This window comes from Rhinatrema bivittatum, chromosome 8 (genome assembly GCF_901001135.1).
Source record: "Rhinatrema bivittatum chromosome 8, aRhiBiv1.1, whole genome shotgun sequence".
Taxonomy (NCBI): domain Eukaryota; kingdom Metazoa; phylum Chordata; class Amphibia; order Gymnophiona; family Rhinatrematidae; genus Rhinatrema; species Rhinatrema bivittatum.
In genome coordinates, this window is record NC_042622.1 from 266251476 (window position 1) to 266276608 (window position 25133).

At 45.6% G+C, this 25133-nt stretch overlaps 1 protein-coding gene across 3 annotated transcripts in view; it reads left to right on the forward strand.

Annotated features, from left to right (window-relative positions):
• Window positions 1–25133, forward strand: part of RANBP3 (RAN binding protein 3) — a 399749-nt gene that overhangs the window by 304510 nt on the left and 70106 nt on the right. For all 3 annotated transcript variants that reach the window (XM_029614911.1, XM_029614912.1, XM_029614913.1), the window contains 2 exons: window positions 11728–11830; window positions 18077–18201. In XM_029614911.1, coding sequence (XP_029470771.1) covers window positions 11728–11830; window positions 18077–18201 — 228 coding nt within the window. The remainder of the gene's footprint in view (window positions 1–11727; window positions 11831–18076; window positions 18202–25133) is intronic.

Here is a 25133-nt window from a genome sequence, read left to right on the forward strand (position 1 = left end):
ACAGAAAAAAGAGACCCTGTGAAAAGAATTGGCAAAAGACCAAGAAAGGGAAGATGGGGGAAAAAGCCTGTGACCGACCAGTTAGAAAACTAAGATCAGACAGCAAAGGTAAAAAAAAATAAATCATTTTTTAAATTTTAGTGATTGGCGTATGTTATCTTTGGGAATGTGCAAGAGTAGCACTTCCTCTATGCCGATCTTCCGATGTACGAGATCAGCATGGAGGAAGTGGAAGCCCTGCAAACTTTTAATACAGAGGGGCCTGCACAGAGGAGGCAGCAGAACTGGCTTCAGTGCCAGTAGCAGCAATCGGCGCCTCCCCACTTGAAATCAAAGTTCCAAGGCATGGAGAGCGAGAATTTTTAAAATCCTTTTTAGTTTTATTTTTCAGGTGTTATTTGCTGTGTCTTCTGTTTTGAAATATTTTATTGGTGTTTGGGGCATTTAAAAAACTTGTATACGAGTTTTTAATTATTTGATCTTTTATTCATCAGCTTTTTTTGAAATATTAGTATGTTTTTAGTATTATGATTGTGTATTCATTTTATTTCTTGATTTTATTGTTTGATAAAAACAGAATCATCACCATTCCTCAAATATCAATCTCTCTCCCTTCCACTAGACCATCCCCACCAGTTTGTCTCTAAGCCCTTCTACCAGTCCATCCCCATCAGTCTCTCTCAATCTCTACCAGTTTATTCCTACCAATCTCTCTCCCCCTCCACCAGTTTATCTCCTTCCACCAGTTTGTCGCTCTCTCTCTCCACCAAGCCATTTCCACCAAGTTAGTCTCTCTGTCTCAAAACATTTCTTCCAGTATGTCTCTCTACACCAGTCCATTTCCACCCATCTTTCTCTCTCTCCACCAGTCTTACTTTCTTTCCCTCCACCAATCTTTCTTGCCAGTCTCTCTCACTCTTTCCACCAATCCATCCTGGTTAGTCTCCTTCTACCAATTGATCTCCGCCAATCTGCCTGTCTCCCCCACCCTGCCAGTCTCTCTCTCTCTTTCTCCTTCCTCGAGTCCATTCCCTGCAGTTGCTCCAAATCCAGTTGTGTGGCTGCCTGTAGTTTCACTACACAAGTTATTGAACATAAGTACCTTATCCCAGGACAAGCAGGATGCTAGTCCTCACGTGTGGGTGACATCATTGATGGAGCCCTATGCGGGAAAACTTTCTGTTAAAGTTTCTAGAAACTTTTGACTGGCCCTGTGAGGCCACTGGGCATGCCCAGCATGCCATGATATTCTCTGCCACATGGGGTCTCTCTTCAGTCTTCGTTTTTTCACGCTGCTGTTAGCATCGCAGAGCAAGGAGCCTTGTGAGCTTTTCTCACAGTGTTTGCTGACTAAAAAGTCATTTATTTCTCATTCTTTTTCTCCCACAAGGGATCTCTCTCAGATTTCCACCGGCTGGTGAGTAATCATAGTCTCGTTTTTACTCCCTGAGTAAAAACTTTTTTCTCATAATTTTTTCCCTCATTTCATCGACGGCTGTCGATTGAAAATGGCTACCGGATTTAAAAACTTTCCTATCTGTAATCGGACAATGTCCATTACAGATCCACACCTCGAGTGCGTCCTTTGTTTGGGGGACAATCATGATGTCTCAACCTGCCCGAAATATGCAGAGATGACTCCCAAAGGAAGAAAACTTCACCAAGAGAAGATGGAACATCTTTTTCACCTACAGCTTCTGCCTTCTCCCTCAACATCAACAAAATCGTCTCCGGCCGGAGTTTCAAAACAAATAATATTGAAAAAATGTCGTCCGGAGGGATCCGGAGATCATCCATCGACACCGGCATCGACGAGGTCAGTAGTCAAACACTGACCGAAACACAGTCATAGACATCGGCACATATCGACTTCAGCGGTGCTTCTCTTCCCGGAGGAACCGACCGCGAAGCGGCTCAAACTTCAGGAAACACCGCTACCCTCGGCACCGGGGCCTTCACCTTGCGAAGAAATATCAATATTCGAACCTCCACAGGGGCTCTGTGGAAGGGGTATCAACGCCTCCACCACCACCGCATTTAGCTGCTCTGCCTGCACCAGCTGTTCCACAGGAATTGTCGGATTTTATCCGGCAAGAGGTGCTCCAGGCCCTTAAGGAGCAGATGCCTATTCCGGCGCCGATGCCGGTACTATTACTGAAGCCGGTGACTACACCGATGCCGACGACTGTCGATGCAGGTACCTATACCAATGCCGACGATTCCGTCGATGCCGGTGCCTACACCGATGCCGGCCAAAGTGACACCGGCATGACCATAGATGACACAGACGCCATCTTCAATTCCGGTCCAGATACCATCGATGCCAATCTCACCTGGGGACCCGGACATCCAGAACTGGCTCTCTAACAGCTCATAATGAAGAGATTTGATAAGGTAGTCTGTGCTCTTCTTCCCAAGCCTCGGAAAGAACAGCCTGAAAGGACACCCTTCGATGACCCGCAACCAGGTCCTTTAGGGCTCCCTCGTCCACCTAGATCTTCTCCAATATCTCCACCTAGAGAAGATCCATACAATACTTGGGACGATGGATACACAGACACCTCATCTGAAGATTTCATGTCAGATCCTTCACCTCCAGACCCAAGAAAGAAATCTCCACCGGAGGATTTATCATTCACCAATTTCATCCAGGAAATGGCGGAAAACATACCTTTCACCTTGGTGACAGAAGAATATTCAAGGCAACAAACATTGGAGGTTCTCCAGTTTGTAGACCCGCCAAAGCAAGTAGTAGCCATAGCTGTCCATGACGTCCTTCTGGACTTACAACATCGGCTTTGGGAGCATCCATGCTCAGTTCCTGCTGTAAATAAAAGAATGGACACAAAGTATTTGGTGCAGTCTACTCCTGGCTACCAAAAGTCACAGCTTCCACACCAATCAGTGGTGGTAGAATCTGCATAAAGGAAGTCAAAGAGGATAAGACCACATTCCTCATCTCCCCCGGGAAAAGATCACAGATTCTTGGATTCCCTGGGAAGGAGGGTTTATCAAGGAGCCTTGTTAAATTCTAAAATATCTTCTTACCAATTATACATGACTCAATACCAAAGAAATCTGTGGAAACAGATGCAGGAGTTTATACCATCATTGCCACAACAAAATCAAGAAGCAGCCCAGGCAATTATCCACAAAGGGCTGGAGGTGGGCAAGCACGAGGTCTGAGCTGCCTTTGATGGCTTTGAAACAGCATCCAGAGTGGCTGCATCAGGTATAAGTGCAAGACGTTGGGCATGGCTTAAAGCCTTGGACCTCAGGCCTGAAGTCCAGGAAAAATTGGTTGACCTCCCATGTCTTGGTGATAACCTTTTAGGTTCCAAGGTACAAGATGCGGTTGCTCAATTGAAAGAGCACACAGAAACCCTGCGACAACTTTCATTGATTCCGCAGGATCCGGCTACACAGTCAACTCGTAGGCCTCAAAGGAAAGAACCTAGAAGACCCTTTTACCGACAGAGGCGGTATTATCCTCCAACATCTAGGAACAGATCTTCTAGGCCGCAACAAAGACCTCAGCCCAGACAACCTAGGGCCGCTATGCCTCAACCTCCGCCACAGACGGGACCGGCTGCTGGCTTTTGAGACCTTTCCCAGAGACCGAAGCCATCTCTCCAATCCTCATCCATAGCTTCCAGTAGGAGGTCGAGAATCTTCCTTTTATAACCATTGGGTGCAAATAATAACAGGCCAATGGGTACTTGCAATAATATCTCGAGGTTATAAACTCAATTTCCTCTCAATTCCAAAAGATTCTCCTCCGAGATCTCTTTCTCTAACCGAAAATCACATAACCCAATCCACCCTTCTGAGAGCCAGAGCAGTAGAGCTAGTGCCCTGGGCTCAGCAGGGCAGAGGATTCTATTCCCATTATTTCCTCATTCCAAAGAAAACCGGAGGCCTACGTCCCATCCTAGACCTCAGAAATCTCAACAGATTTCTGAAGAAAGAAAAGTTCAGGATGGTCTCTCTAGGCACCATGCTTCCACTTCTTCGAACAGGAGATTGGCTTTGTTCTCTGGATCTTCAAGATGCTTACGCTCACATTCCAATATTCCCCCCTCATCACAAGTACCTGCGCTTCATGGTGGGTCATCAGCATTTCCAGTACAGAGTACTACCATTCGGACTCGCCTCTGCTCCCAGAGTGTTCACCAAATGTCTGGCAGTAATAGCAGCACACTTGCACAAAGAAAGTGTCCGTGTCTTTCTCTATTTAGACAGGCTCATCAGAAGTCAATCTCAACAAGGAGCTCTGGCTTCTCTCAGTCGAACAATTACTCTACTTCATTCCATGGGCTTTCTCATCAATTATCAAAAGTCCCTTCTCATTCCATCTCACCTGCTTCAATTCATAGGAGCAGAATTGAACACCATCCTCTCAAAAGCCGTTCTACCCGAGGATCGGGCAGAGACACTTTCCCTTCTGGCAAACTCGATTCATTCAAAGAAACAAGCAACAGTTCATCAGTTTCTAACCTTACTAGGCCACATGGCCTCCACAGTGCATGTCACTCCTATGGCATGGTTAGCCTTGCGGGTAACCCATGGACTTTAAGATCACAATGGATCTAAGCCATTCAACCACTGTCCTCTCCAATTCAAATAACCCACCAGTTATCTCTCCTTTAGTGGGCGAACAAGGACAACTTGCACAAGGGCCTACCCTTCCAGCAACCAGTCCCACAGATAACTTTAACTACAGATGCATCCACCTTAGGTTGAGGAGCTCACATAGACAATCTCCAAACCTAAGTTACTTGGACAAAACTCGAAGCAACATTTCAAATCAATTTCCTGGAACTTCGAGCTATATGTTATGCTCTGCATGCATTCAAGGACTGCCTTTCACACAAGACTGTTCTGATCCAAACAGACAACACAGTAGCCATGTGGTACATCAACAAACAGGGAGGTACGGGCTCGTATCTCCTTTGTCAAGAAGCTGCACAGATTTGGGACTGGGCCCTGACACACTCAATGTTTCTCCTGGCCACTTAACCTGGCAGGCATTCACAAAGTAGTAGCAGATCAACTCAGTCACCAGTTCCAACCACACGAATGGTCCCTGGATCCCTTAGTAGTGACCAGGATATTTCAACGTTGGGGACAACCAACGTCACACCTGAATCACAAAATGGACAACTTTTGCGCTTTGCACAGACAGAATCACCAACTAGCCAAGGATGCATTTGCTCGCCCTTGGAACTCAGGCCTTCTATACGCGTATCCTCCGATACTGCTCATAACCAAAACTCTAGTGAAGCTACAGCAGGACAAAGGGTCCGTGATCCTCATAGCCCCATATTGGCCTTGACAAGTATGGTTTCCCACACTTCTAGACCTCTCGATCAGGGATCCAATTTGCCTTGGTGTAGCTCCCACTCTCATAACTCACGATCAGGGTCGGTTGCGCCATCCCAACCTTCAGTCCCTATCCCTGACAGCATGGATGTTGAAAGCTTGATTTTACAACCACTCAATCTTTCAACCAATGTATCTAGAGTGCTTATAGCTTCTCATAAACCTTCCACGCAAAAGAACTTTTCTTTGAAATGGAAAAGATTTACTTTGTGGTGCAGACAAAAGAACATTGATCCTTTCTCCTGCCCCACAACTTCTCTACTTGACTATTTGTCATCTTTCAGACTCTGGTCTACAGACTTCATCTGTTAGAGTACATTTAAGCACAATCTCAGCTTACCATAACAAGATGGGAGATGCAACAATATCCATACATCCCCTTGTCAGTAGATTTATGAGAAGTTTAATTCACCTCAAACCACCAATTCGGCCACCAGTTACAGAATGGGACCTGAATTTGGTCTTAAGACTCATGCGTTCTCCTTTTGAACCCATAAATTCCTGTGATCTTAAATTTCTCACATGGAAGACTATCTTCCTCATAGCCATTACATCGGCTAGAAGGGTTAGTGAGTTACAAGCATTTGTCACATACTCACCCTATACAAAATTCCTACATGACAGAGTGGTTCTCCATACACATCCAAAATTCCTACCCAAGGTAGTTACGGAATTCCACTTGAACCGATTCATAGTTTTACCAAGACCTCATTCTCACCAAGGAGAACTGGCTTTACATACCTTGGACTGTAAGCGTGTGCTAGCATTTTACTTAGACCGCACTGCAGTCCATAGGAAATCCACTCAGCTCTTTGTATCTTATGATCCAAACAAACCGGGAAAAGCAATGGGTGAACATACTCTATCCAATCGGCTAGTAGATTGCATACAGTTTTGCTATGAAAAAGCAGGCCTTCCTCTCCAAGGGCGAGTAAAGGCACATTCAGTAAGAGCAATGTCAATCTCAGTAGCACACTATCGTTCAGTGCCAGTTCTTGACATATGTAAAGCTGCAACATGGAGTTCTCTTCACACCTTTGCAGCTCATTACTGTTTGGACAAAGAAGGACAACAAGATTCAGCCTATGGACAATCTGTCTTAAAGAACTTGTTTCCAGTTTAATCCCAACTCCTTCTACATCCAATCTGCTGTGATCTTCGGCTGCCTCATTTTCAACAACAATACTTCACTGTTGCTTTACTACAAAATGACTCAGCCTCTAGCTTGCTAATTACCCACATGTGAGGACTAGCATCCTGCTTGTCCTGGGATAAAGCAAAATTGCTTACCTTGTAATAGGTGTTATCCCAGGACAGCAGGATGTAGTCCTCACGAAACCCACCCGCCACCCCACGGAGTTGGGTCCGATATGTTTTATTTTATTTTTTGCTAAAGCTTATTGCTACATATGAGACTGAAGAGAGACCCCTGTGGCAGAGAATATGGCATGCTGGGCTTGCTCAGTGGCCTCACAGGGCCAGTCAAAAGTTTCTAGAAACTTTGACAGAAAGTTTTCCCGCATAGGGCTCCATCAATGATGTCACCCACATGTGAGGATTACATCCTGCTGTCCTGGGATAACACCTATTACAAGGTAAACAATTTTGCTTTCTTGCACATTTACTGCTGTGTTCCATTTGTATTCCATTTATATCAGTAAGCATTATTTAATATTTTATATATTATGAATAAGACTGGTGCACATATAATTAATTTTCTATATATGGCTTATAACTGCAGATAAAAATGAAAGGGAAACATATGGTGGTCTGCAAAAATTTGGGAGGTTGAAAAGAGGTCCACACTCCCAAAAAGGTTGGGAATCCTTGAACTAGAGTATTCCAAATTGTTTCCAGTTTCAGGATCCTTGGTATTCCTGGCTTTGTCCTCCGTAAACTCATCACAACCTGCTTTCCATTCATGACCTGTAAATAGTGTGCTATCATTTTCTGTCTCTTTGGGATGAATATCACCAAATAAAGGAACCACGGGTTATAATCCCAAAAAAACAAACAAAAAAAAACCTTATTGAGAGTTTGATCATTCCCCCTGTAGGCCACTATGATATATAGTGAATTCACTAATACATTTAAAGGACGTTAATTAGACACATTCCTACTCCCATAGCAACCTAAAACTTAACTAGGAACTGATTACAATTGAGATGAAGGCAGCAGTCCAGCAGCAAGAGGGGGACTTCCCAGTCTTTTGCATCGTGTCACATGTATGATTTTTTACCCGCCGGTGAGAAATTGTGCATGCAATGCAAAAAACTCCTGTCTCTCAGAGAATGAGTCTGATCTCTGGAGACTAGAGTGGCAGACCTGGAGAAGCTGAGACAGACAGAGAGGTATATAGATGAGACCTTCAGGGTCATAGTAGCCAAGTCCCAACTTCAAACTGGCAGCCCTGGTGTTGCCTTGGAGGAAGAAGGTCTCATGATCGGAGAGGATCAACCTGGTGCAACAGGAAAGGATCCTGTAGCAAGGACCTGCTCTCCAGGTGGTGCATTGTCCTTTCGAGCCAAGGATGTCTCTCCAAGGCCTACTGCCCAGGAGGGAAGGGTTAGGTCGGCCGTCATAGTTGGTGATTCGATTATTAGGAATGTAGACAGCCGGGTAGCTGGTGGACATGAGGCTCGCCTGGTAACATGCCTACCTGATGCGAAGGTGGCAAACCACACGCGTCACCTAGATAGGATTTTAGACAGTGCTGGGGAGGAGCCGGCTGTCGGGGTACGTGTGGGCACCAACGACATAGGAAAATGTGAGAGGGAGATTCTGGAAGCCAAATTTAGGCTCTTAGGTAGAAAGCTTAAATCCAGAACCTCCAAGGTAGCATTCTCTGAAAATGCTCCCTCTTCCACGTGCAAGTTCCCAGAGGCAGGCAGAGCTCCAGAGTCTCAATGCGTGGATGCGACGATGGTGCAAGGAAGAGGGATTGAGTTTTGTAAGGAACTGGGGAACCCTTTGGGGAAGGGGGAGTCTCTTCCGAAGGGATGGGCACCACCTTAACCAGGGTGGAACCAGACTTTTGGCTCTAACCTTTAAAAAGGAGATAGAGCAGCTTTTAAACTAGAGCAAAGGGGAAAGCAGACAGTCGCTCAGCAGCGCATGGTTTGGAGAGAGGTATCTTCAAAGGATACTAATGATGCATTAGAATTAGGGCATCCCGACAGTGAGGTTCCAATAATAAGAAAAGTAGTCCAAATGTCTGTGACTAAAAACTCACCTGAGCTAAAAAAAATTCTAACTTATCCCTATCAATTAAAAAACAGAATGAAAATACAAACAAAAACCAAACTTTGAAATGTTTGTGTGCTAATGCCAGGATCTAAGAAGTAAGATGGGAGAATTAGAATGTATAGCAGTGAAAGATGACATAGACTTAATTGGCATCTCAGAGACATGGTGGAAGGAGGATAACCAATGGGACAATGCTATACCGGGGTACAAATTATATCGCAATGACGGAGAGGAGCACCCGGGAGGCGATGTAGCGCTTTATGTCCGGGACGGCATAGAGTCCAACAGGATAAACATCCTGCATGAGACTAAATGCACAATCGAATCTTTATGGGTAGAAATCCCTTGTGTGTCGGGGAAGACTATAGCGATAGGCGTGTACTACCGTCCACCTGGTCAAGATGGTGAGATGGACAGTGAAATGCTAAGAGAAATTAGGGAAGCTAACCAAATTGGTAGTGCGGTAATAATGGGAGATTTCAATTACCCCAATATTGACTGGGTAAATGTATCATCTGGACATGCTAGAGAGATAAAGTTCCTGGATGGAATAAATGACAGTTTTAAGGAGCAATTGGTGCAGGAACCGACATGAGAGGGAGCAATTTTAGATCTAATTCTCAGTGGAGCACAGAATTTGGTGAGAGAGGTAACGGTAGTGGGGCAGCTTGCCAATAGTGATCATAATATGATCAAATTTGAATTAATGACTGGAAGGGGGACAGTAAGCAAATCCACGGCTCTCATGCTAAACTTTCAAAAGGAAACTTTGATAAAATATAGTTAGAAAAAAAACTGAAAGGAGCAGATACAAAGGTAAAAAGTGTGCAAGAGGCGTGGTCATTGATAAAAAAAAAAAATCATCCTAGAAGCACAATCCAGATGTACTCCACACATTAAGAAAGATGGAAAGAAGGGAAAACGCTTACCGGCATGGTTAAAGGGGAGGTGAAAGAAGCTATTTTAGCCAAAAGATCTTCATTCAAAAATTGGAAGAAGGATCCAGCAGAAGAAAATAGGATAATGCATAAGCATTGGCAAATTGACAGGCTAAGAGAATTTGGAAAGAAGTTGTCCGTAGAGGAAAAAACTCACAGTAAAAACTTTTTAAAATATATCCGAGGGAGAAAGTTGGACCGTTAGATTATCGAGGGGTTAAAGGGGCACTAAGAGAAGATAAGGCCATCGCGGAAAGATTAAATGATTTCTTTTCTTTGGTGTTTACTGAAGAGAATGTTGGAGATACCCGTAACAGAGAAGGTTTTCATGGGTAATGATTCAGATGGACTGAACCAAATCATGGTGAACCTAGAAGAAATGGTAGGCCTGATTGACAAACTGAAGAGTAGTAAATCAACTGGCCCAAATGGTATACACCCCAGGGTTCTGAAGGAACTCAAAAATGAAATCTCAGACCTATTAGTAAAAATGTGTAACCTATCATTAAAATCATCCATTGTACCTGAAGACTGGAGGGTGGCTAATCTAACCCCAGTATTTAAAAAGGGTTCCAGGGGCGATTCTGGAAACTACAGACCAGTTAGTCTGGCTTCAGTACCAGGAAAAATTGTGGAAAATGTTCTAAACATCAAAATCACAGAACATATAGAAATACATGGTTTAATGGAACAAAGTCAGCATGGCTTTACCCAAGACAAGCAAGACTTGCTTCACAAATCTGCTTCATTTTTTTGAAGGAGTTAATAAACATGTAGATAAAGGTGAACCAGTAGATGTAGTATATTTGGATTTTCAGAAGGCGTTTGACAAAGGTCCTCATGAGAGGCTTCTAGGAAAAGTAAAAGTCATGGGATAGGTGGCGATGTCCTTTAGTAGATTACAAACTGGCTAAAAGACAGGAAACAGAGAGTAGGATTAAATGGACAATTTACTCAATGGAAGGGAGTTGGCAGTGGAGTGCCTCAGGGATCTGTATTGGGACCCGTGCTTTTCAAAATATGTATACATGATTTGGAAAGGAATACGATGAGTGAGGTGATCAAATTTGCAGATGATACAAAATTGTTCAGAGTAGTTAAATCACAAGCAGATTGTGATAAATTGCAGGAAGACCTTGTGAGACTGATAAATTGGGCATCCAAATGGCAGATGAAATTTAATGTGGATAAGTGCAAGGTGATGCATGTAGGGAAAAAATAACCCATGCTATAGTTAAACAATGTTAGGTTCCATATTAGGAGCTACTACCCAAGAAAGAGATCTAGGCGTCATAGTGGATAACAAATTGAAATCATCAGTTCAGTGTGCTGCGGCAGTCAAAAAAGAAAACAGAATGTTGGGAATAATTAGAAAGGGAATGGTGAATAAAACGGAAAATGTCATAATGCCTCTGTATTGCTTCATGGTGAAGACCGCATCTTGGACAACTTCTTTCCAAATTCTCTCTTAGCTTGTCAATTTGCCTATGCATTATCCTATTTTCTTCTGCTGGATCCTTCTTCCAAATTTTGAATGGAGATCTGGTCGCTGCATCTCAAAAAAGATATAGTTGCGATGGAGAAGGTACAGGGAAGGGTGACCAAAATGATAAAGGGAATGGAACAGCTCCCCTATGAGGAAAGACTAAAGAGGTTAGAACTGTTCATCTTGGAGAAGTGATGGCTGAGGGGGGGGATATGATAGAGGTGTTTAAAATCATGAAAGGTCTGGAACGGGTAGATGTGAATCGGTTATTTATTCTTTCAGATAATAGAAAGAATAGGGGGCAGTCCATGAAGTTAGCATGTGGCACATTTAAAACTAATCGGAGAAAGTTCTTTTTCACTCAACGCACAATTAAACTCTGGAATTTGTTGCCAGAGGATGTGGTTAGTTCAGTTAGTGTAGCTGTGTTTAAAAAAGGATTGGATAAGTTCTTGGAGAAGTCTATTATCTGCTATTAATTAAGTTGATTTAGAAAACAGCCACTGCTATTACTAGCAACAGTAACATGGAATAGACTTCGTTTTTGGGTACTTGCCAGGTTCTTATGGCCTGGATTGGCCACTGTTGGAAACAGGATGCTGGGCTTGATGGACCCTTGGTCTGACCCAGTATAGCATGTTCTTATGTTCTTAATCTCTTGTCTCTTTCCTGCAGAGTCCTCCTAAATCAAATGAACTGAACACAGACAGCAACAAGGAAAATACTGCAACAGAGTCTGGGTCTGAGTCTTCGTCACAGGAAACCACTCCAGAGAAATGTAAAGAGCCAAAGTACAATTAATTTTTATAGTAATAACAGTTTCAGGCAATAATGCAAGTTAAAGATTTCACAATTCAGCTTCATCAGCCAGTTTCATTGCAGCTTTCAACTTACTCATCCATAGGGTTGAGCAAGTTGAGTGCATGATCACAATCCTTTCCCTTAAATGTTCAGAGGAGCTACCTTGAAATGCCGTGTAATGAGGCCAGAGCTACCACAGATGAACTTTGTAAACTGGTTGTAGGGTTTGTGTTGATGTGTGATGACCTCATGTTTGTTTTGTGCTGTGCCAGTAGTGGATATGTTTGGAGAGTAAGTCCTTCATAATCCATTCATTATGAACAATAGATGGAGTTTAATTGTGACTTATATATGTGAGAGACACTCAGAGCCAACTGAAATGTCTTATAGCAAATTGATAGCTGTAACAAATATATAATGGAGAAATTACTTACCTGATAATTTCATTTTCCTTAGTGTAGACAGATGAACTCAGGACCAATGGGTTTATGATCCCCTGCCAGCAGATGGAGATAGAGCAAGCTGACAACACAATATATATGACCCTGCCGTGACCCCAGCCTGCCAGTATTCTTTTCAAAAGCAACTATGGACAGATTAGCAAAAAACTTGATTAAAAAACATGATTAAAAACATAACGGTACTCAACCAACCATAAAGACTGAACTCACATAATATTCTAGGTATCCCAAGCTAGGGACTGGATGAACACTTTCCAGTAATCCCTTGGGACCCAGAGCCCCACAGGAGGACTTTTGACACACTCATGCGGCAGCCGAGGGCGGGAAGCTGAGTCCATCTATCTACACTAAAGAAAACAAAATTATCAGGTAAGTAATTTCTCCAGTTCCTAGCGTGTAGGCAGATGGACTTAGGACCAGTGGGATGTACCAAAGCTACTACCCAATAGGGTGGGAGGTTGCCCGCTGTCCAGTCAACATTGCACATGCATCCTCCCGGGCCTCCATATCCAGACGATAAAATCTGGAAAAGGTGTGTAAGGAGGACCACATCGCAACTCAGCAGATATCGACGGAAAACAACAGACTAACTTCTGCCCATGACACTGCCTGAGACCTAGTGGAATGAGCCCTAACCTGAGTAAGCAGCGGCTTTCCAGCATCCACATATGCGTCCGAGACTTCTTAATCCAACGAGTTATTGTAGCCCATGAAGCCGGAGCGCCCTGCTTACTTCCAGCATGGAGAACAAACAGGCAATCCGTCTTTCGAAAAGACTGAGACCTCCAGATACCGCACGACAAGACACTTAACATCCAAGGAGCGCCAAAGGCGAAACTCCTCTGCATCCCTGACCTTATCCAGGGATGGCAAGGAGATGGACTGATTCCATGAAAGTCCAAGACAACTTTGGGCAAGAATGATGAAACAGTATGCAGCTGTAACGCCCCCGGAGTCACCCGAAGGAACGGCTCATGGCAAGACAAGGCCTGCAGCTCAGAAATCCAACATGCAGAACATATAGCCACTAGGAACACAGACTTCAAAGTCAACAACTGTAAGGAAAGGCTACTCAATGGTCGGAACATTGCCCCCCCCCCCCAAAAAGTCCAGCACCAAATTAAGATTCCGTAATGGAACCGGTAAACTCAAGGGAGGCCTAAGGTGCTTCACTCCCTTCAAAAAAACAGGCCACATCAGGATGAGACGACAAAGAAACACCATTCACCAGGCCTCTGAAACAGGCAAGCGCTGCAACCTGCACCTTCAAAGAATTAAGGGCCAAACCTTTATTCAATCCATCCTGTAAAAAATCCAGGATGAAAGGGCTCTTAACTGAGCAAGGAAGAACACCCTGCTCTTTACACAGGCCTTAAAAACTCTCCAAACCAAGCCAAGGAAGTAGAGACTTGCGAGCACGGAGTAAAGTGGCAATCCCCAAAGAGGAATAACCAGGATTTAACAGGTGAGTCATGTCAAGGGCTAAACCGTAAGAAAGAATAGAATTGGATCCTCGTGAAGAACCGTTCCCTGCTGAAGCAGATCCATGTGCAGCAGAAGATGAAGGGGGGCCTCCACCAGGAGTTGTTGCAAATCTGCATACCATGATGCCAGGGCCAGTCTGGTGCCACCAGGAGTTCTAGCTCCCTGTGGCTTCGATCTTGCAAATTATCCTGCCCAGCAAGGGCCATGGAGGAAAGGCATAAGGCAATCTGTCTTCCTGCCAGACCTGTATGAGAGCATCTATTCCCAGGGACCACAGATCTCTCCTGTGATTGCAGAAGCAAGGAACCTTCGCATTTTGAGAAGCCGCCAGCAGTCTAGGAACGGAAGACCCCCAGCGATTCACAATTAACTGAAATGCCTCAGCTGACAACACCCACTCTCCTGGGTCCAGACTCTCCCTACTGAGAGAGTCTGCTCTTATGTTGTCTTTTCTTGCAATGTGAGAGGCCGAGATCTGTAGATGACATTCCACCCATTCCATCAGCTGGTCTATTTCCTACGACACTTGCCTGGCTCTTGGTTCCTCCCTGGCGATTAATGTAGGCCACCATTGTCATGTTGTCCGACATACAAACTGATTCCGCAGCCTGTGGCTGAACTGCAAGCATGCCAGCCATACCGCCCAGGCCTCCAGGCAATTGATGTTCCAGTGGGTCTCTTCGGCATTCTAGTGCCCCTGGGCCATTAATTCCAGTCAATGAGCTCCCCCAGCCGTGGAAACTCGCATCTGTCATGAGTACCAACCAGGCTGGAGAGGACACGGGAACTCCCTTTCTCAGATGAGCTTCCTGCAACCACCACTGGAGGCGGGAATAGATTTCCATCGGCAAGTGGAGCCAAACCGCATAATCCTGAGACTGCGGGCTCCAATAAGATAGAGAGCACTGAAGAGGACACATATGTGCCCTTGCCCATGGCACCACTTCCAGGGTACCTGCTATCAAGCCTAGTACCTATAGATATGACATCATCGAGCGTATGGTGTTCATCAATTGACGCACTTGAGACATCAATCTCTGGATCCGAACTTCTGGTAGGAAAACTCTGTCCTGTTCCGTGTCGAGCCAGGCCCCCAGATACTCCAACAACTGGGATGGTTGAAGATTGCTCTTGGCCAGGTTCACCACCCAACTGAGCTTCTGCAATAAGGAGATCACCTTGTGTGACACCAGGCTGCTGTCTTCCTGAGACTTGGCTCAAATCAGCCATTCCAAATACAGGTGCATCAGGCTTCCTTCTTCTCGCAAGGCTGCTGCTACCGGCCACTAGCAGTGGCTAGACCAAAAGGCAGCACCCAAAACTGATAATGGTGCCCTAACACCACAAAGCGAGGAAAGCGTTCATATTCCAATCGGATGGAAATATGAAGGTAAGCCTCTGACAGATCCTAGGTGGTTAGAAATTCCCTCGACAGCACGATGTAAGGTAAGGTTTCCATTCGAAAATGAGTCACCTTCAAGTGACTGTTGACCCTCAAATCCATGATGGGGCGAACGGAGCTCCCCTCCTTGGGCACAATAAAATAAATGGAATATTGCCCCATATTTTCTTGGGACGTGGGCACCGGAACCACAGCCCTCAGTCTGAGAAGCATGAACTCCACTGCCTGCTGCTTCTGCATGGAGTGGCAAGGAGCCTTCATGAACACGTCCCGAAGAATACTGCAAAATTCCAGTGCATACCCTTCACGTAACACCTCCATTGTGATCTTGACCCTCCTCCGATAAGAGAGAGAGAGACGCCCCCCTGTTTCCTGTTCCGGAAGGTGGGTCAGCAGACCTTCATTGGGAAACTCAGGAAGATCCATCATCCGTCCCCATTCCTCTCTTGGGCTGCCGGGGACGAAAGGACTGAGACCTACCGAAAGGCCGAGTCCGCTGAAAGGTCATCTTTCTTTAGGGACGAAAATGCATGGAACCCCAGAAACGACCCCTCATACTAAAGGGGCATTGTAACTGTTTCTTATCCTCCGGCAATCAAGGCACCAGAGACTCACCCCAGTTACTGGCCAGTTTATCCAACTCGCACTCAAACAAGAGCGAACCTTTATAGATTGGTAAGATTGGCTTTGGAAACTGTCAGCTGACCAGTTTTGCAACCAGAGTTGACACCTGGCCACTATCAGCGAAGCCACTCCTCTGGCCGAGGTCTGGATCAAATCACAGCCTGCATCTGCTAAAAAGGTGGCAGCAGGCTCCATAACCCGCTCTGGAATTCCCTCCAGACTCATCAACCTCCTGAGAGAGAAGCAGACAAGATCTCGCCACTCGAGAGGCAGTCTGTAAATTCATTACCACTGCCTCAAAGGCTTGCTTAAGAATAGCCTCAATCCTTCTATCATGTACATACTTCAAGGCCGCTCCTCCCTCTATGCGGATAGTCGTCTGCTTAGACATGGCACATACCAGAGCATGTAATTTGGGAAAACATGCAACCTCTCTATCACAACTGGATCCAGGGGTACAGGCCTTCTAGTCTCTGACCCCACCTTTAAAATTTGCTTCTGGGGCATCCCATTTCAGATCAATCAATTCCTGGATGGCATCCATTACCAGGAAAAAACAAGAGGCTTTACATAATGAAACCAAAATGGGATTCTTCCTCTGCTCTGACGTAGCATCCGAACAAGGAACACCCAGCTGTTTCAAGGTCTGGGAAATCAGCACCGGCAGCTCATCTCTACGAAAGAACCTCAACATGGTTCGAAACAGTTCCAAATCTGGAGGAATTTCCCATCTTCCAGGAAATCATGGTCAAGCTCATCAGTGTCATCCGGATTCCTATCTGGAACACCCGCAGGGAGCCGAGGTGAGCCCCAGTGCTTAAGCATAGGACTGGAAGAGGGAGGAGTCACCAGCTGAGGGTTCGACCGGGCAGAAATGGGGGAAGCAGAGGACTGCACCTGAAGAAAGGCTTGTGAGCCTTGAAAAAAGTCCACCCAAGAAAAAGCAGCTGGGTCCAGACCAAGCCCAGAAGGAACTGGAGCTGGTCCCAGAGAACTGCCCTCATCAGCAAAGGAGCCAGTCAAGGGGGAACCAAGATCTGGCATCCCCCTAGTCAAGGCTGTGACCAACCCATCATCAGAATGGGAAGAGCCAGGTTTAGCAAAATCCAAGGAAGCAGCGCTAACACAGGTTAGAAGCCAGGTCAGGCTGAGAAGTCCTAATATGACTGGCAACACAAATCGGAAGACACTTATGCTTCTTGCTTACTGGAAACATCGCTGCAGTAAACGTGCGCTGTAACAGCTCGTGCTCAAAAATGAAATGCACCCAAAAAAGTAAGTGCCTAGAAGACAGCACGGCAAGGCGCACACATAACCTGTGCACCAAGTTAAGGGCATAAAAAAGTTTGTGCACATAAAAAGCATGCTCAAAAACTGAGCACACAACATGTACGCAGAGCCGACACACTGCGCACACTGATGGTCTATAGAGGGCAGCAGAACACGCACAAGAGCACACGAAAATGGCCTACCATGTGGCGTGCAAGAAAAAATCCTAAGTGCAGGGCCTAGCCCACCAGGGGCCACTCAGCCCGCCAGGTTGCCCAGGTTCCCAACCCTAATGGAAGCGGGAACGAACGTCGGCATGGCGCACCAAGAACGGAGACCGGAGGAAGTCCTGAAACCCCTCTAACTGTGTCTGATTCAGGTAGAACTTTCTCTTTTTTTTTTTTTTTTTATAAACCTTACCTGAGCTGAGTGCTTACCTGCTGAGTCCAGAGACGGTCTCCAGCTGCAGGGGGAGAGAGCATCTGCTGTCACCACCGCACTCGGCCCCTTGCTGCCTTTCAGCTGAACTAGCAGCTAATTCCACGCCAGGAAACCCAACTACCAGACCCCAAGGCACACCTATAAGGGACCTTGCAAATCACCTCAGGAATTCTCAACTGGAGAAGGTACATTTAAGCATCACTGCAGGAGAGCGGGGCTTTCTTTTCCTGAATTGAGAATTTCACATTTCTCCTTCCAAAAAGCTCAAAGCATTCCTCATAGGGAGATGTACACCACCATCTGCTGGAGACTGAGAATATTGGCAAGCCGGGATCACTGCAGGTTTACATATACTGTGATGTAAGCTTGCTCTGTCTCGATCTGCTGGCAAGGGAGCCTAAACTCACTGGTCCTGAGTCCATCTGTCTACACGCTAGGAAAGGTATAATGTGATGCACATACCTGCAGTCTGTTATCAAGAGAAGTAATTGTAACTTTATCTTTCCAAACCAAAATAACCTTTTTCCATTTTGATATTCAGCTAACAATATTTCTGAGTCGCTTGCGGAGTCGGCCGCAGCTTATACCAAGGCAACAGCAAGGAAATGTTTGCTGGAAAAGGTGGAAGTAATCACTGGGGAGGAAGCAGAGAGCAATGTCTTACAAGTAAGGGCAAGCACAGCTCTCTGGATGAAAATCTATTTTATTTTTATGTTTATAAAAATAAAATTGATGTATGTTTTGTTTTGACCTTAATTGTGGAAATTAATAAGGATGAATAGAAAATATCCCATGAAAAGTCAATGATTTGTCTTCCTAGTTATGAAAAGTGAAGAACTGGGAGCACAATGGAGATATTATGTTTTCCAGATTTATGTGATTTTATGAGTAAATATTGTAATCCACCCTGAAGAGATACTAGGGAGTTGCGGTCTAGAAGATTTTTTAAATAAATAAATAGTCTTAGGGATAGTGTGACATGACCTTCTGCAGATATAAAATCAAAATCTTCTGACTGCTTGTGGTTTTCTATTCTTATCTTTAGCTCAGATCTGCTATCTGTTGATGAAACAAAATCATATTCAGCCCCTATACAGTGAAAGTGGTTACATAACTGAGGATATTTGTCATCTATAACATTAGCTCAGGGACAAACTCTGATTTTCGAGTAGTACAAGTGGGTCTGTCTTAGTAGATCCAAAATATGTCAAGTAATTGTAAGCTCAACCAATTAGTGATAAATGTCAGGAATATTTCTCGTCATATCCTCAAAACAGCTGTGAACTGGAATTCACTGTCCTGCCTTTGGCAAAGAGAACACTTCTTTGTTATCCCAGTAGATCAGTCCAGATGTGAAGGTTTTACTACTAGTAGATGGAGAGCAACTGTTTTGATGTCACCCTGTGTGTGGAAGTGTGCCATTTCCAGCTCTCCAGTATTTCTCGGTCTCCTGCAGATGGTAGAGGTGCAATTCTGCAGCTGAAACTCTTGATGGATATATTGCTCCTAGGAGTGTCTTGCTTGTATGCTTTTCTAATCCTGGTTGAGTAGAGAAGAGCAAGGCTTCTAGCTTGATCCCATGATGTGAGGTGGAACTGAAATCCAATGGTACTTGTTTCCTTTTTCTCCCCTCTGCTCCTCCTTACCCTCAGTCCTGTTTTCTTCTCTTGGGTCTTGGGGTCAGAGGACTGTGCCGCAGGTGGTCAAGGAGCTTTAACTGGACCTTGGAACCTTGCTAAAGGAAGTACTTTTTTTTTTTTTTTTGAAAATTTTTATTTAAGCATATATACAAACAAAGAACCAACTGGTATACACTCCACAAGGCAGAATGAGAAATAAATACATCCCTTGTTAAACAATATATACTATCACAATGAGATCATACAAATAACTCTTAGTATATAGATCAACAATATTAAACACTCATGAAACAATGAGAGAGAATTGCATCTAAACTTCAAAGAAACCATGTAGTGTGCCCAGCAGAAAATGCAATCAAGTTTACCCTTTGTTCCCCCTCTATCCCCCCCCCACTAACCTCCCCCCCCCCCACCCTTCCAGAACGTCTCTAAAGAAATCCGTTTCAACTGTTCAGACCTGACCCTTTCTGCCTGTCCATTTACAATAGGGGTCCCAAACCTCGTGGAATTTACGAACACGGTCATGCTTCACTGCTGTTAGATAACCCATATGATACACCTTATCAAGCCTTGTAAGGACCTGCGTTTCAGATGGGACATCAGTGCTTTTCCATCTATAAGCAATTTCACATCTGGTAGCAATAAATAATTGCAACACAAGCAATCGTTGTGCATCTCGAAGCTGCCCTCCCACTAAGCTTAACAAGCAACCTTTGGGGGACCTAGGAATACCCACCCCCGTGAAGTCAGTGGCCAGCTTCGCCATTTGCTCCCATAGATTCTGTATTTTAGGGCACGTCCACCACATATGATAGAAGGACCCCCTGGCTCCACAGTCTCTCCAACACAGTTCACTAAAGTTCTTGTTCATTCTGTGCAGCCGGTCAGGGGCTAAGTACCACCTATAAAGCAATTTGTACCCATTTTCTTTTATGAGAGCAGAAACAGAACTTCTACCCATAACCATATGACATTGCTCCCAATCATCATCTGAGAGCTCTTCTTCCAGGTCTACTTCCCACTGCCGCTGATAGGACGCTTTGAGCTTAGGTCCACTATTGAGAAGCGCATAAAGGCGGGATATCGGCCTTTTCAAGGGCCTGGCTTGTGCACATATTGATTCAAATATCGATCTACCCTTACCGAGGTCTGCAAGAGCCCCTTCCGCTCGTAGAAAGTGAATAATTTGTAAATATGGGTACCAGTCTCCCTGTGATAACCCATGGGAGGCTTGCAGCTCCGTAAAAGGAATCAGTTGGGACCCAGAGACAAATTGACCTACTTTCGTAAGATTCAATTGGTTCCACCGAGTGGCAAAAGCGGCATCCAACCCGGGACGGAACCCCGGATTCGAGAGAAAGGACGTAAGTGAGTAAATCCCCTTGGGGCCAGTCAATCGACTGCGCCGCTTAGCCCACAATCTGAGAACCCCTTGAGCAAATGGGGATAGCGTACCTCTAAGCATCCACCTGGCATCCCTACTCCAAATTCTATCCACTAATGTTATATCCCCCGCAATAAATTGTTGAATTCGGACCCAAGGCTTCAACTCCCCCACGCTGTGCCAGTTAACGACAACCCCTAGCACCGTTGCAGTATAGTACCAACTTAAATTGGGAATATTCAAACCTCCTCTTGCTTTATCTTTAAAGAGTATATGTTGGGAGACCCTTGGGGGCTTACGCTTCCAGATTAAGCGAAAGATTTTCCTTTGCCAAATGCGCATAGCCCCTGCTGGAACCTCCACTGGGAGCGTTTGAAACAAGTAGCAGAACCTAGGCAGGATATTCATTTTCGTAGCTGCCACTCTGCCAAACCAGGAGATGTCGGACCGGTCCCACTTATCCAAATCCTGCTGGATCTGAGACAGCAAGTGATCATAATTTAAGCGGTAAAGATCATCTAAGTTTGTCCCTAATCGCACCCCCAGGTATTTAACACAGGTTTTCGCAAAGCGAAAGGGCAATGTACTCCCCACCGCCCTATACGATATGTCTGGCATAGAGATATTGAGCAGTTCTGATTTATCAGCATTGATTTTGAATCCAGACAATCGCCCAAACTTATACATTTCTTCCAATAACACTTTTAAGGAGGACTCAGGGTTCATAACAGTGAATAGCAAGTCATCCGCGAACAGCGAGATTTTGTAGTCCACCTCCCCCACTTGTATGCCTGAGATATTGGAATGTCTCCTCACCTTCTCTGCAAAGGGCTCTAGCGAGAGGGCAAACAGTAAGGGCGAGAGCGGGCAACCTTGACGCGTACCCCTTTTAACTTCAAAGGGGTCCGAATATGCACCATTAATCTTTATACGAGCATGCGGTGCCCCATATAATTTCTTTACCCAGTTAATGAAAAAGACCCCCAACCCCAGTGTTTCCAGTACTTTGAATAAGAAAGGCCAATGAACCCGGTCGAACGCTTTTTCCGCGTCCACCGTGAGCATTACGGCCGGGATATTCTTAGATTGCGCCCACCACATTAATTCTACCACTCTCCGAACATTATCAGATGCGAGTCTACTGGGTATAAAACCCGACTGATCGTTCAGCACCAGCGTAGGAGCTACTCGCCCGAGTCTAAGGGCCAAGGCCCTAGCCAGAATTTTGAGATCAATATTGATCAGGGAAATGGGCCTGTAGGATCCACATAAAGTATGATCTCTACCGGGCTTCGCCAAGATTGTAATGCCCGCAGTGTTAGATTCCTGAGATAGGGTACCCTCCGCTCGCAGTGCATTATACATGGCCACCAGCGGGGACAACAACTCAGCACTGAACAACTTGTAAAATTTGCCAGTAAATCCGTCTAACCCCGGGGCTTTTCCAGATTTAAGATCCTTGATAATAAGGGAGACCTCCCCCTCCCCAATTTCTGCATCCAGCTGGCCCCTCAACTCTGGAGAGAGAGTCGGCAGTGGTAAGTCCTGCAAATAATGCTCAATCTCCTGCGAGGTACAGAGGTCCTCAGAATCATACAAAAGCTTGTAGAAATTATTAAAGCTGTTCCCAATTTCCCTCTGAGTATAGACATATTGCCCTTGGGGCCCCTTAATTTTAGTAATCTGAGATTGAGAAACTCTCTCTTTCAATTTCCGGGCTAAGTAGCGACCCGCTTTGTTCCCCCATTCGAAATGATGTTGTTTCAACTGTTCTAACTGGTGCGCTATCCCATCCAACTCCAGAGTGTGCAGTTCTCTCCTTGCTGCTGATAGTTGTTGGTAAACACTATGGTCGGGAGAACGCTTATGACTCAACTCGAGTTTAGCAATGGTCTCCATTAGTGCCAGGCGTTCCCTATCTTTTTTCTTCTTTACAAAAGCCGCCCTGGCAATACACAGACCCCGAATATAAGCTTTGAGGCTGTCCCAAAGTACTCCGGGAGGTACCGCCCCATCATCATTTATTTCTAAATAGACAGCTATCTCTGTCTTCAAATGTTCTACAAAATCTTTGTCATCTAGTAAACGATCATTTAATCTCCAAAATTTAGTGCCCGCCTGACATCCCCCAATGACCACAGTAAGCCAAATAGGGGCATGATCCGACCACGTTATCACCCCCAGTCCGGCATCTCTGATTGATCCCACTAAACCTTTATCTATGAGAAAGTAATCAATTCTAGAATAAGTCTGGTGCGGGTGGGAATAGAATGTATAATCCCTAGCCGTGGGGTTTTGTAATCTCCAAATGTCTATGAGCCCCCTATCTTGTATGAGGTGTTTAAGCACCAGTCGGGCCGCTTTCCCTCCTGCTCCCCCCCCCTTGAGAGTTATCCAGGTAAGGGTAGCGTGTAATATTGAAATCTCCGCCTACAATAAGATGACCGTCCACCCACTCACTAATTATGGAGGAAATTTTTTGAAAAAATGTAGTCTGATCTGTGTTGGGTGCATAAAGATTCAGAAAAGTATACAGCCCATCATTGATCTTAGCTTTTACAAGTATATACCGGCCCTCCACATCCCTCACAACCGAAACCACATCAGCTGCTAGAGAGCTGGCCAAGAAGATTCCCACTCCCGTATATTTGTGTGAAACTGAAGCCGCTGCATGAAACACTGGTTGGAACCCTTTAATGGTTAATAGCCGCCTCATATCGTTTTCTAACATGGGTTTCTTGACAATATATAATGTCTGCCTTCATATGGAGCATGTCCCGTGAAAACAATTGACGCTTGTTGTATGTGTTCAGACCTTTCACATTGATAGATGTTATTTTTAGTGACCCCATGATATCAGAAGTATACAACTAACACCACCTAACAGGCTGGGGGTGCTCCCCTGAAATCCCCAAATCAAACTACTACGGTTACTCCCACTCGGAGCTCCGCTAATGGGGCCTTGGTCCTCGCTTACCCTCCCCCCCACCCACCCTCCCCCAACCCCTCCCACCCCCACCCCCGCCCAACACCCCACTTTCCACTCTCCCCTCCGAGTGGTTCTCCACCATGAGAGAGCCGACGCCAACTCAACCATAACGATAACACACAGAACTGAGCTCCCCCCCTCCCCCGTCCCCACCCTACAGATGCCAGACAACAAACATTAAGAACAAACAGAACAATAGGATGGGAATAGATGGATCCCCCTCCAGCATTAATAGCATCTAATAACCAGGCTTGAAAAAGGCTTTATAAAGTCCACACATCATTTGTCCCACTTGCACTAATTCACTGAATGGAGTGCCCATATCGGGCCAAGGTTAACCTGCTCCGGGATGAAAACGGTCCTAGCCCGGTTCCTCCAGGTCCGCTGACCCTCCTGATCTGTGACACAAACGCTTTCCCGCTTTGTCCACTCTTTTCCAACGCGGTCGATCTGCCTTCCGGACATTGCTAGAAGTGGCAACGGCCTTAGGTAGAGGGGTGTCCGCCGTGATCAGTCCCGCCATCCGCAGAATATCTTCAGCCTCCATAACCTTATGGACCCTGGAATCCGTGCCACTGATGGTGAATTGCAATCCAAATGGAAAAAGCCAGCGGTATTTAATATTATGAGATCTCAGGATACTGATTACATCTCGGAATTCCCTCCGTTTTCTAATGGTGGAAGTCGCTAGATCTTGAAAAACTTCAATTTGGTTGCCCTTCCATTTGAGGGAGCCCTGGGACCTGGCAGCTCGAGCCACCGTTTCTTTGACTTGAAAGCTGTGGAAACATGCAATGATGTCACGGGGCAAGTTATTCCTTGGTTTGCCATATACTCTATGAGCCCTTTCCAGGACCACCTCCCGGGGCCTGCCACCAGTTTCCTCTGAGTCCAGAATAGCTGAACAAATGTCCTGCACTACTTTAGTGCTGTCTCTATAATCCTCCCCCTCGGGTACTCCTCTAAATCGAAGATTTACCCTCCGGGCTCTATTCTCCAAATCTTCCACGTGCATTTGGAGTTCCTCCTGCGCCTCCTGGTACTTGCCCTGCTCCTCCCGTACCTCGTCCACCGCTGTATGCACTGCCTCCAGGCCGGCCTCGTTTTCATCCGCCCTTCTTTCCAGCTCACGAATGTCCGTTTTAATATCTTCTCGAAGAGCACTCAGCTCCTCTCTCACCCGAGCCATATCGCCCCGGAGGTCCTGAAACCACTGTTGAAATTCCTGTCTCGAAGGGACCTCCAACTCCCCGACTGGCGTCACGAGTCCCGGGCACTCTCCCGTCTCGCTGCTCAGCGCCATTTTGCCGTCGGTGTCGGGAGTCGCGGCAGCTGCCGCTGCCGCGAATGAGAAGCGGTTCAAATCCGGTTTTTTCCGCGGAGTTGCAGGAGCCGTCATTGCTGGACTCAGAGGTGCTTAATAAAGTGGGTAAGAAGCCAAATTAAGCCCCGATGGAGGGAGATCCACACCGGAGGAGGAGGGAGCCGAAAGCTCAGGCGGCCATCTTGGCTGGTGACGTCACCGCTCAGTCTCAAGGAAGTACTTTTTGCCTTTCTCTCCTTTTTCTTTCACTTATGTGTGTGC